At 31.5% G+C, this 14,788-nt stretch overlaps 1 protein-coding gene across 7 annotated transcripts in view; it reads left to right on the top strand.

Moving 5' to 3' along the window:
* LOC134697352 (E3 ubiquitin-protein ligase MYCBP2-like) overlaps positions 1 to 14,788 on the top strand; it is a 91,118-nt gene that overhangs the window by 25,457 nt on the left and 50,873 nt on the right. For 5 of the 7 annotated variants that reach the window (XM_063559571.1, XM_063559573.1, XM_063559572.1 and 2 more), the window contains 14 exons: positions 533 to 702; positions 1,401 to 1,526; positions 2,541 to 2,668; positions 3,420 to 3,511; positions 3,991 to 4,125; positions 4,796 to 4,879; positions 5,784 to 5,880; positions 6,539 to 6,731; positions 7,476 to 7,753; positions 8,226 to 8,243; positions 11,034 to 11,264; positions 11,851 to 12,042; positions 13,526 to 13,729; positions 14,292 to 14,426. In XM_063559571.1, the coding sequence (XP_063415641.1) occupies positions 533 to 702; positions 1,401 to 1,526; positions 2,541 to 2,668; positions 3,420 to 3,511; positions 3,991 to 4,125; positions 4,796 to 4,879; positions 5,784 to 5,880; positions 6,539 to 6,731; positions 7,476 to 7,753; positions 8,226 to 8,243; positions 11,034 to 11,264; positions 11,851 to 12,042; positions 13,526 to 13,729; positions 14,292 to 14,426 (2,083 nt within the window). The remainder of the gene's footprint in view (positions 1 to 532; positions 703 to 1,400; positions 1,527 to 2,540; positions 2,669 to 3,419; positions 3,512 to 3,990; positions 4,126 to 4,795; positions 4,880 to 5,783; positions 5,881 to 6,538; positions 6,732 to 7,475; positions 7,754 to 8,225; positions 8,244 to 11,033; positions 11,265 to 11,850; positions 12,043 to 13,525; positions 13,730 to 14,291; positions 14,427 to 14,788) is intronic. The other 2 variants (XM_063559576.1, XM_063559574.1) reach the window with 1 other exon arrangement.

Raw genomic sequence — 14,788 nt, 5'->3', positions numbered from 1 at the left:
GGGCATCGTAAAAGAGGGCGACCAAAATCCACCTGGCGCAGAGATTCAACATCTGATCTTCTGAAAATTGAGAAAACATGGGGTGAAGCACAGAAACTAGCCAAGGACAGGAAAAGATGGAAAGCTACTGTAGTCGCCCTATGAACCCCATGGGACGAAGTGGATTAAGTCAAAGTCAAGTGTTATTGGACAATAAGAGAATTTAATTCTTTCCTTAATGTCTCATTTCAAATATAAGGATGTGGGAAATATAGCCAGGAATTTCAAAAAGGGTAGGGGTGTTACAGTGACTCACAGTTCAAACATAACATCATCTTTGATATTGCTGTTTTGTTTTAAAGGGAGGTTCACACAGACCCCTTGAACCCCCCTGGTTACAGGCTTGGATACTTAATTTGGCGGATATATATCTCTCATGTGTGAGACATGCAGGAATAACTAATTCACTTCTTTCTGCATAGTGTAACTTATATTATGGTCTTATATTTCACATAAAATAAACTAAAAATATGTATGTTTCTCTTCATTCTAGTTATAGTCCAGAAAACAGAGAAGTCAGCTGTTTTAACAGTTTGGTGACAGAAGCACGACCTTTGACCTCACAAGGTCACCAACAATGTGGTTTATTTAAACCAGAATTAGCAGTTCCTGTTAAAATGGGTCACAAAGCTACAAGATCACATTGCGCATTGCATGTTTTAGGTATGAATTGGATTAATTGTAATTTTAACATCTTTACTTTGCTCATATCATTTGAAATAAGTTTTAGTAATCATTCCTGAAAATTATTTTTTCTTTACACAATGATATGTAAATTAAAAAAAATATGATCAAGTGGATATAAATAAAACAAAATCATGCTATATATGAGCAGACTTCAAATGCAAAACACGCAGTATTCTAAAAAGCTGTCAAAGTTTTTACCAATTCAAATATCCGGTAATAGTTTTGAATACTACCATTAACAATTTTAATTTAAACTTATGGTTGATGGATGTTTTAAGCTTAGTTGATAATCTTTAGTCCATGTTTGGGATAATAGCATGTTTATATGATATGAATATGATCATTGCCATTTCCCTAAACTAACTAGAATGTTCAAAGAGTGAGAGTTGGTAATTAATAGTTTGACTGTGATGGTTGCATGTTGGTTGATATGCTATGAATATGACCCCTGCCTTGCTGTAAAAGAGGGACGAAAGATACCAGAGGGACAGTCAACCTGCATACTTAGAATAAAAGTTAATGGTTAGCAGGAAGACATGCAATCACACACACTCATTTTGCAGACTCTCAAAAGTACCCAATGATTATAAGTAATGCTATCCCAAAAGTACATGATTCATTTGTTCACCTATGTTTATATACACAGTAAGGTAAGATTATTACTTTACCAACAGGTTGTTTAGACACTCTGAATCTAGCCCAGCAATTAAATCTAACAGTGAAAGAAGAGGCTAAAGAGAAACAGTCTACAGCTAAAGTTTATTCCAAAGAGGACTATGCTGTTGTCAATAGATTTGCTAGTAAGTACAATTATAAGAGCCAAATTAAAATTTTACACCCAAAATTTAGTTTTTTACCGAATTTTTGTGACAAAAATGTTGGTTATTGATTTGCGGATGCTCGGCCAGCGGTCGGTCGAGCGGGCGGCAATCAAATGTTGTCCGTGCATTAACTCATGAACCGTTCAACCAAAGCTTTTAAAATTTTAATATGTTGTTACTGACAACTAAATGAAGGTCAATTTCAATAATGGCGATTTTGACTTTTACCGTTCAGGAGTTATGGTTCTTGAAAGATTGAAAAATGTCGTTTCCAGTCGTGTCCGTGCATTTACGCATGAACTGTTCTACCAAAGCTTCCCAAATTTTAATATGTTGTTACTGGTGACAAAATGGAGGTCCAGTTCAATAATGACGATTTTTACTTTTACTGTTCAGGAGTTATGGTTCTTGAAAGATTGAAAAATGGTGTTTCCAGTCGTGTCCATGCATTTTCTCATGAACCATTCAACCAAAGCTTTTCAAATTCTAATATGTTGTTACTGATGACAAAATAGAGGTCAACTTCAATAATGACGATTTTGACTTTTACCGTTCAGGAGTTATGGTTCCTGAAAGATCGTAAAATGGTGTTTCCATTCACGTTGTTGCATTTACTCACAAACCATTCAATCTAAGCTTTTCAAATTTTAATATGTTGATACTGATGACAAAATAGAGGTCAAATTTGATATTGACGATTTTCACTTTCACCAATCATCAGTAATGGTTCTTGGGATATTGCCAGGACACAAATAAATGTTAATAAATCCGGTTTGCTGTCGCTGTGACAGCCTCTTGTCTAAGATATGAGATATGGTTAAATGACATTGTTCAAACAAAATTTTATTCAAAATAGAACAGCAAATTTATTTTGGTCTTTGTTTTATTGGATCACTGTCTTAACTCCACACTTTGAAATTTAGCACTGAATTTATACCACTATGAGACTAATTTGTATGTCATGGGTTAATTCAGTTTAATGTTTTCTTGCAGGTCATGGAGGAGGGTGGGGATACTCAGGTCATTCAATGGAGGCTGTCAGATTTATGTGTGATACTGATGTATTATTAGGAGGATTTGGACTTTTTGGAGGACGTGGTGAATACTATGGCAGAATCAAGGTAAGAAAAATATTTTGAATATCATGTTTATGACCTTTATTGTTGTAAAGAAAAGTAATGAACTGAAAGTCTGGAGTCTGATACTAAATTTTCTGAAAGTTATTTGTGTTCTTGTTTTTCTAGAGAGCTTACCTCGTATGACGGAAGTTGTGAATTAGCACCTTGGCCAGGTCAAACAACAGAATTAAAAATTAACATTTGAGCTGCATCGGATAGAAATCGAACTTATGCAAATGATGATTTATACATTTGTTAACCTATTTTGGGTTGAGGAAATCTCTATTCAAAGACTGTAACTGTTTGCTAAATTGAGTTGATGTATGAACCTTGCCAAAAAGAGAAAAAAAAATCATCTTTTATTTTTTTATTGAATGTTTCAAAATCTATTATACATGTACATGTATCAGTGCAGTTGTATAAGGTCAATTTCTATTTTCTAAATTCTATTCTGTTCTATGTGTGAACCGGGTCTCTTACTCACAAACTGAATTGAAGTCTGAAGCAAAAAAAAAAAAAAAAAAAAAAAAAGTCTATTTGACACTGCTTATTTACTGCTTCACTGCTTAGCACACAGCATTATAGAGAAAGAGCAAAGACTGGTTAGGTCAGACTCAGCACATTAACACAAGCACTCTTGTTTTTATTGACAATCATAAAACATATTGGTCCGTTTCATAACCAAATTAAAAACAAATAAACCAGTTTATTTTGCCTTATGTATGATTCTAACATAAGAATGTTTATTTTCTAGCTGTTTGAATTGGGCCCAGACGGAGGTGACAATGAGACAGATGGAGAAATGCTTGGTGAATCTGATGAAGTGGTGTATGAGTGTGGAGCAAGGTAGGGTATAACTGTTGGATACCAGTAGGTCAATAGTTCACATATTTCTATTGGCTGATCAACATGTCATGTGATGATGTGACTAGCTTTCATGATTTATAAAATCTAGTACTTGCACATATGTAGCATCTGATATGAGTTTTGATTAAGAAACTAGTAACTTGTATATTTATTTTCAAATAAGTGAGCATTAAGTAGGCAAATTTGAAGTATTTTAATACTTCTTGCATGAGATAGATCCCTTCCTTTTGATCATCTTCAATAAAAAAAGTATATTACCTGTAGGGATGAATATATATACTGTATAGCGGTTTATTTTAGCAAGGTGTAAATATTGCTTATTTTTGCGGAAAGAACAAAATCACCAAAATAAATTCTGCCAAATTAAAAGTTTACTTGCAAAGGTATTGATAGTTTTGAATCCACCAAAACAATAACCGCCAAAAGATTTTGTTCTTCAAGTTGCTTTATTTTTTTAGGGAAAAATATGCAATGATGTTTGATGAACCTATCCAGATACAGGCCCAATGCTGGTATGTGGCCTGGGCCAGAATTTCTGGTCCAAGCAGTGACTGTGGATCCAATGGTCAGCCAGTTATTTCCACAGATGACCAGTAAGTTTTGAGCTTTATTTGCAACAGAGATAATTTCAAATATAAGTGAATGTAATGCTTAGATCCTTTACTATAATTTTACAGTATTTTAAAATATCCCATTTAGAAAATTTTATTTAGATAATTCCAAGTTTTAAGTTCATGTTGTTTAAAATGAATTGTAATGTTTTTTTCTTTTGACGATCAGAGATTCAGTAGTGGTTCTCAATTTAAACAATAGAAGGCCAAATCAAAATGAATATGAAAGATAATTGAAAATCATAAAAATCAAAAGTTTGTGCCAAATGTTGTTAAAGTCATCAATGCATGAGGATAGAAAAACTGAGCATTTTCAAAAAAAATAAATTTGACATGACCTTATTCATATTTTCTTATTTCTGGTCTTGTTATTGCAAATTAAAAAAAAAGTTAAATTGCAGTTTGTTTTAAATAGATCCGAATACTAACAGGACTTAAATTACCTTACCAGGTAAAATTGAATTTTGAATAAGTGAATACTTTTAGTGATAATTATGTGTTAATGTATTTTAAAAGACATTTAATCGGTGAAGTTGCTGACATTTTAACAAGCAAAAAGAAGAAGAATGTTAGCATTTAAAGGTTAACCTTGAAAGGTTAATACAAGAAAGAAGATTTATTGTAAACTAGAGATAACTTGATATATTTTCAGAGTTGTATTTAAATTTAAGAGTTCTAAAAAGTCCAACAATGGAACAGATGTGAATGCAGGACAAATACCACAATTATTATACAGGTAAGTTTAAAGTACTCCATGAATATTTGTGATCGCTAGAGAGACATGTATCGTATAGGTACTTTCTAGGAACAACTGCATAAAAACAATATAAAAGAGCATATTGGATCATGCTAAATTTTTTTTCCATACAAATAAAGAAAACTATTAATGCATAACAAGAGATCGAATTTGTGCAAAGAATATCTTGGCAGTTTAGCAATTGTCATGTTTTGCCTGTTCAATTTTTAGTAAACATTTTATATAATCCTCCAACACCCAGCATGCTTTGAGTAATTTTGCTTACATCAAATGATAGGACAACTATAATTGTCATTGACCCATGTCCAAAATGGAGTATCACATCCTACAATCAACATCGACCCTAATAAGTAAGAATACAATTTATAAAAAAGAAGATGTGGTATGATTGCCAATGTGACAACTATCCACACAGACATCAACAACTATAGGTCACCGTACGGCCTTCAACAATGAGCAAAGCCCATACCGCATAATCGGCTATAAAAGGCCCTGATAAGACAATGTAAAACAATTCAAACGAGAAAACTTACGGCCTTATTTATGTAAAAAAATCAATAGACTGTTTCAACAAACTTTTGACAGTATAAGTCCCATTAGAGATATTGATACTAATTTGTGGCTAGTTTGTACATATGCCACCAATACATAAGGGTGTCAATTTTTTTACAAATTTAAATTGTAATATGCATATGGATTTATTATATGAAATGCACAAGAGCTCCTTGTGACTTTGAGATGAAGAACAGCAATAAAAACACTTCCTTTGTTTTTTGTGCTTTTTGCTGTGCACATATTGATATCTTGTCACAGATGGATACCCCATGTCCTCTTTATTTGAACAGATTATAACATTTATATTTATACACTTACATCTTTACAGATTACCATCTAGAGAGAACAGTGGTGTTGTTAGAAAAGTAGATTATGTTGAACCAGCACATATCCTTGGTCAGGACTTCTCATGCTCAGTAACTCCTGTAAGTTGGTGTTATTACCAATTGATATTTATCATATTATGAGATACTCATTCATTTGACATTATGTTTTCTAATCCTTATTTCTGTCTATCTGTTAGTTCAATCATTTATTCACTTGTCCATCCTGTATAAAGTTTTTATTTAAGACAAAATTAAAATTATTATGCGTTAAAATGAATGATGATGAGGTACCATTTCCAATGCAATTAAGGTATGTTTAATTTTTAAGCATAGTCAGGATGAGGTATAGTTTTGACATGAAATGACTGCCACTTTATTTTGATTGAAGACAAAATAGCCATTAATGCTTGAAATTGCAGAATTTATCATAAGGGTAATGGAGCTATGAATCAGTGGTTTTATACCTACAAATCAGAAGTTTTTAAAATTTAGACCAGTCAATAATCAATGCTATTCAACTAATTTAACAGATAGATATGATATGTGCATTACTGGGGACATTGGAATATTGTTATATTTCTTTTATTTTAACTTGAATTTTGTGAATTCTCTATCATGAAAATAAAAAAAATGAAAATGATTTATATTTTTAGTTTTTAGGTCTAGCATATCTCCATATTTTGAAGAATCATAATACATTCCCAGTTCATTAAATGTATTAGATGTTTATATGAGGTTTCTTCTGCTTTATTTTCAGGAATGTTTCGAAGCTCTTCTCTCATTGATCCAATGGTCATGGACTACGTTTAATTCTTCCATTATTGAAGCAGACGGTATAAAGGGAGATAACTACAATGCTGCTTTGTCAGACATCAAACAATTAGTATACGTCAACAAGGCCTGTCTACGATTGGTCAGAACTTATGTCGGACAAATCTACCCTGATGGAAGTAAGTCTAAATACTGCTGAACAAATTTTTATTGTTCAAAAGTTATTTTGTTGCTATAATCAAATATTTCAGTCAAGCTGAGCTCTTGTGGTTATTCTGGTTTCTCTAATTCTTCGTCAATTTATCCCTTTCTGCACCCATTGTATAAAATTAATTTAATTAACATGTGGTTTGTTTGATCTCAGTTCTTCATTGGCTAAAATCAGATTATGACGTCAAAATTTCTTGCTTTCCTCTGAATGTCCTATTGTGACATCATGACAAAAGGCGACCATGCCTGATGACTTCACATAGAAAGAACACATCTTTTCGCTGATCATTCGAAAAGAAGGAATACGTTTGCCTGCATATTGTTTGAAAATCATTAGAGAAACAGATTCTACCATCAAATCTTGTGTAATACAATATTTATCCACTCTCGACAGTTAAGTTTTAAATATTTAAAACGCTTGGCGAGCCTCGCTTTTAAAATTTTAAAATTTAACTGTCTCTGGTGGATAAATATCGTATTACACTAGATGCAGTGGTAAAATCTATATGTATCTGTTTAATATAGTTTGTGATATCCACAAGGCCAAATGATATTCTCTATATAAAATACCCTAAGTCTGATTAAGTAAAATGATAGTCTGTTTAATATGTTGATAATACTGCATGTTGAACAACAACAATCAATCTACTAATATATTTTGATTAATAAGCTGTTTTTATTTTGATTTGAATTTATAACTTCCTTTTTCTTAGCAACTTCACATAGAACAGTGACAGAATCAGAGAAATTAGCCGAATGTATTGGCAAAACACAAGACTTACTTAGAACAATCTTAGCTGAGGAAGTTCAACCTTCAACAAAGGTCAGAGTCTACCTCTCTGAGCCTGGCAGTCATTCATTGTTCCATCAGTTAGAAGAGGAAGTTCTTAATGAATGCCACATCACATTCAGAGCCTGTTTCCATGCTTTTTATCCCACAGGAAATCTGAAGTGGTTATGTTTGTGTGATCTTCTGGGAATGTTGGACCCTGTAAGTACATTTATAACCTAAGATGTGAAAGTTAAACATGTTATACATTTTATGGCTGAAGTTTTTTTAAAATCTGTAACAAAAAGGGTAACCAAAAGTGGTGAAAATGTATTAATTTAAAGTAATTAAATTCTAAATTACTATTTGAAATGACAATCAGTACATTATTACTCAAACATAGAGTACTTATCAATTGATACTTTTTTACCATTATTTTTATGCTGTACACTTCATCAAGGGTAACGAAAACAATTATAAACTAAGTAAAATACAGGTGCCGTGACCAGGCTTTGATTATGCTCAGTTCATCATTGTTTTAAAGAGCTATCTGTATTTCTGTCAAAATAATGAAAATCATCTCAAACAATATTACAGTGAAGTAAAAACAATTTAGTCAACAACTATGTATTTAATTGTAAATACTTAGAAATTATTTTACTTGTGAATTTATTGTCAATTTCTTCCTTTCCAGGGGCACTTCAAATATATGGTATATGTTCTAAGTTATATCATTAAACTGTTTCAGCATTACTATTATTTAATTGACATATTTTGTTAAAGTGATATTAAATGGATGTTATCATGACATATTTTGGGAGGGATTACATGCTTAAATTCTTAATGCCATGCTTAACTTTCTGTGCTATGCTTCATTTTAATACTGTAGACAGATATTAGCAACTGAATAAACTTTTAGTTGTTTTTTTTAAAGGATCCACAAAATAGGAATTTTACTTTTTGTTTAGTGTACTTTTGACGTCATTTAAACACATTAAAGGCATAAATGAAAAGAGCCCAATAGTAATTTAGATATTGGTTATAGTCTAGAACTAGTTTGCTTTTGTATTGTACCCAGAATGCATTAATATTTGTTTTTCTGGGAAACAAATAGAATTATATATAGGTTAGTGTAAAATTTAGCAAAAATTCTCAACTATAGAAAAAAATAACTAGAAAAACTATAACTTAAATTGACAAGTATTTGAATTTTATCAGGAATTAAAAATATCAGATTATGGGTCATAAACGTATGTACCTCTCAAATACATATCAATTGAATGATTTAAAGAAACTCCTTTCTTTTAATACTGAAATTGAAAAGCAGAGAACTGATAACTAACTTACTTTGATACAACAAAAGTTATAGACTATTTTTTTAAGGAAATGCTGACATGACATTAAATAGCCACTAGTGAATGGTTTACTGTAAATTCAGAAATAATTGCATGCATTTATTATTGCTATTTTGCCATTTTAGACGAAAATGTGATTTAAATTTTTGCGATATTAAGAAAAATCCTGTTTGATTCATATAAAAAATTTCAAAATGCGAATTTTAATTATTGCGATGATAACCCTGTCGCATTTTTCGCAATAATAAAAACATCGCAATAATTTCTGAATTTATAGTAATATATTGGTAGATTAAGAACATCCATGCAATAGCACTGATGTATTTCTGATCCTAGTTTATACTTAGTTGTATTATTTTTCCTTGAGCCTAAAAAATATAAAACTATATATTGAGCATGTAATCATCATTTCATTGTCGGTCGAAGGACAGTGGATTTCAATAAACATTAATTATATTAAACTACCTCTGAAATATTAAGGTTCATAACAGAAATTAATAATAGCATTTAACACTACTGTTGATAGTTCATTCATTTGCAACAATAATGTCTTATCTTATGTAGACGAAACGTGCGTCTGGCGTACTAAATTATAATCCTGGTACCTTTGATAACTATTATACATATTAAAGGCAAAAATGAAAATGGAAAAAAATCTCAATTTGTGTTTAATATAATTCAGGCTTGTAAATTATCACGTTGTGATTGGTTTAAAGACGTCATGTGGTGACCCCCTATGAGACCGTTGGGGGTTAGTAGATTTCATAGTGGGTTTATGACGCGTTAATGGTGACGTCATCTATCGATGTTGTTGTGTTTCATTGTTTATTTTCAACAACAAAACGTAGCAGAAAAAGTCCAGCATACGATAAAATCGTTATACGGTTTAATACTGACCCCTACGGATCCATAGAGAATGAATAAAATCCATAGGGGATTCCGCCTCCGCCTCACCCCTAAGGATTTTACTAACCCTCTATGGATCTGTAGGGGGTCAGTAGTGAACCATATATCTTATAATATGAGTATTTTTTCAACAACAAAACATAGCAGAAAAAGTCCAGCGTGCTATAAAATAGTTATACGGTTTACTACTGACCCCTACAGATCCATAGAGAATGAATAAAATCCATAGGGGATTTGGCCTCTGGCCTCACCCCTATGGATTTTAATAACCCTCTGGATCCGTAGGGGGTCAGTAGTGAACCATATAACTTAGAATATGAGTATATTTCCAAGTCATTTAATAATGTATGACGAGATAACATGGCCACCAAAAATACTGCACAATACAACATATTACACCAACAATAAACATTTGACTCCTCCGGAAAATTGATGTATGAACAAAAAACAACAAATGGTTAAGACAGACTGACTTGATACAGGCACAAAATGAATTTTAGATCTTTAAATACAGAGTATAAAATCTCCCCCCCCCCCTAAAAAAAAAGAGTCCATTTCCATGTGTGCTTTTTCTAAGTGAATACATCTGAATCATGAGTAAGATAGTTTAAGGACAAAAAGAAGTAACAGCCTTATTTTTAAACTTTTAAGTAAAACCAATTTGACTCATGTAGTACCTATTATCATTATATCGAAACATCTCATTTAAAAAAAATAACAATTAAGGCAATCCCCATCAATTTGTTTGAGTTCCTGTCCCAATGATCTGTAGTTATTCCACAGATGATAACAATATGTTTCCTTTTAACTCATATTTATTTCAGAAATAAAAAGCAGTTTACTTCCTTTAACTCAAATGTATATAAAATAATAAAAAAATGCAGTATCGTGATAATCATAGTTGATTGTAGAATTTGTTTACACTCATTTATGATTTTTCTTTTGTACATGTATAATGTCATTATTTTGATACTGGTCTTTTTTTTTAAAATGAAAATGACACTTTAACATTAAATAGACATCTTTTTAACATCAATTCTGTAACTTTTTGATAAAAAAATTCCAAAAGTTAAACCTTATCTTAATAATTGCAGTTACAAGTAAAACTATAACAGTTTATTTTACCACTATTGATATAGGAAATGCTGAACATAAATGGTTATGGTAAAAGTTAAACCTTATCTTAATAATTGCAGTTACAAGTAAAACTATAACAGTTTATTTTACCACTATTGATATAGGAAATGCTGAACATAAATGGTTATGGTAGATTGCTTGCTGCTGTAATGGAAGCTATGTGCCATCCAACCATCAGACTTACCAACATTATGCCAATCAACAGTGAACCTAAGACGGAGGAGATTCTTAGAAGGCAGTCGGTTGTCATGGATGACAATACAAACAGTATGGCGAGGCTCAATGATCAACATAGATTTCCTTTACTGGTTTCACACATGACATACCGAATGGAGGTTTGTGTTAAAAAATTTCAACAAGCATTGAAATAAATGAAAACAATACAAAAAAAGGAAAACCACATGTTATAAATTTCATGCTAAAGAAGTGCTTTTCTTGTTTTACTTTCATCATGAACGCTGAAAGCAAAATAGTTACAACATCATTTGATTGGAAAAATATTTTCAAATATCATTATCTTTATAGACGCATGTGTGTGTTTGTGTAAAAATATATATATATATACTGGGGTATATACAAAAAACATGAAATACACTAGAAACTTAAGTTAAAAAAAAAGCACTGAAATTTATATAAAATAAGTTATGAAAATTGAAAATGATATTATTACTGCACCCCTTAACAAAAATCATGGTTCAAAATATTTAATAGAAATGAAAAATGTATTCTTGCTATTCTTATAAAACTTGTGAAAATGACAAAGTGAAAAAGAATTGGTTGATAATAAATTCAAATTTCAAATGAGTGGATATCATTTAATCTATGAATGAGGTAAATTTAAAAACCTAGACAGCCTTGTTACAAGAAAAATTATTATGAAAGTTTGAAAATATATTGGTAGTTTAAAATATTTGCTTTTAGATGGCTGGATTAGGTGGGAACCAGGTATCATTTCGTGAAGTGTTAGATAAATTATTGACAGTTATAACATTACCCGTGAGACAAGAGCTGGACAGGGATAAACCTTCGTACCCTTCAGTATTGGTGGATAATACATGTGCTTTACTGTCTACTATCATCAGTGAACTCTCAGCTACTTCCATTGGTTTAGAGGTAAGGTTATAGGTCAATGTTATAGATAATACATGTGCTTTACTGTCTACTATCATCAGTGAACTGTCAGCTACTTCCATTGGTTTAGAGGTAAGGTTATAGGTCAATGTTATAGATAATACATGTGCTTTACTGTCTACTATCATCAGTGAACTGTCAGCTACTTCCATTGGTTTAGAGGTAAGGTTATAGGTCAATGTTATAGATAATACATGTGCTTTACTGTCTACTATCATCAGTGAACTGTCAGCTACTTCCATTGGTTTAGAGGTAAGGTTATAGGTCAATGTTATAGATAATACATGTGCTTTACTGTCTACTATCATCAGTGAACTGTCAGCTACTTCCATTGGTTTAGAGGTAAGGTTATAGGTCAATGTTATAGATAATACATGTGCTTTACTGTCTACTATCATCAGTGAACTGTCAGCTACTTCCATTGGTTTAGAGGTAAGGTTATAGGTCAATGTTATAGATAATACATGTGCTTTACTGTCTACTATCATCAGTGAACTGTCAGCTACTTCCATTGGTTTAGAGGTAAGGTTATAGGTCAATGTTATAGATAATACATGTGCTTTACTGTCTACTATCATCAGTGAACTGTCAGCTACTTCCATTGGTTTAGAGGTAAGGTTATAGGTCAATGTTATAGATAATACATGTGCTTTACTGTCTACTATCATCAGTGAACTGTCAGCTACTTCCATTGGTTTAGAGGTAAGGTTATAGGTCAATGTTATAGATAATACATGTGCTTTACTGTCTACTATCATCAGTGAACTGTCAGCTACTTCCATTGGTTTAGAGGTAAGGTTATAGGTCAATGATATGCAAATTATTTAGTATGTTAATTTCAAATGTACAATTTTTTTCTGCTGTTAAAAAAGATTGGTACACATTAACAAATAAACTGTTAATGTTTGAAGTTGTTTGTTACAAAAAATATATCAAGGGGAATTAAATTCAACCAAAAAAGATGAATTATTGAAGAAATCTTTGTTACACATATTTTAATGCAATATTCAGTCTCCTATGCAGGTAGAGAGGACTTAGTTACATGTTTGAACCCATTTTCATAGTTAATATGTAAATGTGGCTTTAGGAAATGCTGCCTTTTGTCTTTTGTGCGAAACATATTCTTTTGCATTTTTGTCCCCTGTGTAAGGTGTTGCATGGACATTTACACAGACATGGAAATGCCATGTATACCCTCTGTTTGTCCATCATTCTGGTCTTGTTAGCACTCTCACAGGTATGTTTTTGCCAGTTTTTGATAAAACTTATACTTAAGATTAATATCAGCAATATCTCAGACAAGTTTTATAATAGTGTACGATCAACCGTTAAAAAAAAGAGAGTTATGCCCCTTGGAAATATAAAATCAGTACTATGCAGGGGACCTTGGAACTTTTTTATTGCTATAATAAAACATTGAAATAATTTCTGAAATAAAAGTATTTTAATTAAAAATATTTTGTAGATGGATTTATCCAGTACACCCACGCCACTGCTAGTAACACCAAACCGTTTCACCAGAACCAGTCAGAGTGCTAGCTGGAACACAGGGAATGGTAGTCCTGATGCTATAGCTTTCTCCGTTGACAAGTCTGGGATTGTTATTGCTGGAGTGTGTATCTATGGTGGAGCTGGACAATACCAGTATGAACTAGAACTTTTGGATGATGTAAGTCTGTCATTGGTTCTAATGTAGAACCATTATGTGTGGTGCAGAATAATTTATTTTCATGGCTACCAAATTTTTTCGTGAATTGAAGAAAAAATGTAATTTTCTTTGGTATTTTATTTGATGTTCATAAGCCTATCAAAAATTTGTATTTTGTGGCTCACTTTACCCACCATATCCATGAATATATGTATCCCATGAACATAAATGTACATACAAATTTAACTTTTGAAAAATAGAAATTTGGAAGATTTTATTACAAATGCTATTTATTTTAACTTAAATTTAGAAGTGGATAACACTATATGTTTTTTTTTATAATTTATATTTAATAATGGATGTCAAATTTTGGTGAATTAATTGTAAATAATTTGAGTTTTGAATTTACAGTTTAAGGCTTTTCCTTGCTGAATCATTTGAAATTAGAAATTTTATTTAACTTTGTTGATTATTTGAAAGTTGATACACTTAATGATTTTTCTATAACAATACTTCACAATTAGTACTTTGAGGTTTGAATATGGAAGATATTTGTCAAAAAGAAATTACCTGTTTATTACAGATATCTGGAGGACAGAGTGAGACTTCTCCGGCACAGAGATGGAATAGTTTAGAGTTAGTCAAAGGTTGTTATGGTCCTGAAGATTGTGTCAATGATATAGCTGAAATCAAGTTTGATAGACCAGTATCTATTAAGGTTAGTTATTTTATTATTGAAATATTCTTATGTAAGTAGAAAAATAACTTGAATAGTAATCTACACGAAATTTTTAAATTGTGAACACCTCTTATATGAATACATCAATAACAATAGAAAATCAACAAAATACATCATAGAGATATCAGCTAGAAAGGAATGAACTAGAAAAAAGTATCAGCAAAAACAAGCTGATAATACAAAAATTAGAAAGAACCATAAATAACACATAAAAAACATTTCTGTACGAAGCTTGATGTTTTTAGCAAAAAGGTTCATATAAGACAATTATATCTGTATTATTTTGATTTTTCTGCCCCACACCCACCTACGATAGTAGAGGGGCATTTTGTTTTCTGTCT

This window comes from Mytilus trossulus, chromosome 14 (genome assembly GCF_036588685.1).
Source record: "Mytilus trossulus isolate FHL-02 chromosome 14, PNRI_Mtr1.1.1.hap1, whole genome shotgun sequence".
Lineage (NCBI taxonomy): Eukaryota > Metazoa > Mollusca > Bivalvia > Mytilida > Mytilidae > Mytilus > Mytilus trossulus.
The sequence above is the reverse complement of the archived record's forward strand: the minus strand, read 5'-3'. Positions and strand labels throughout refer to the sequence as shown.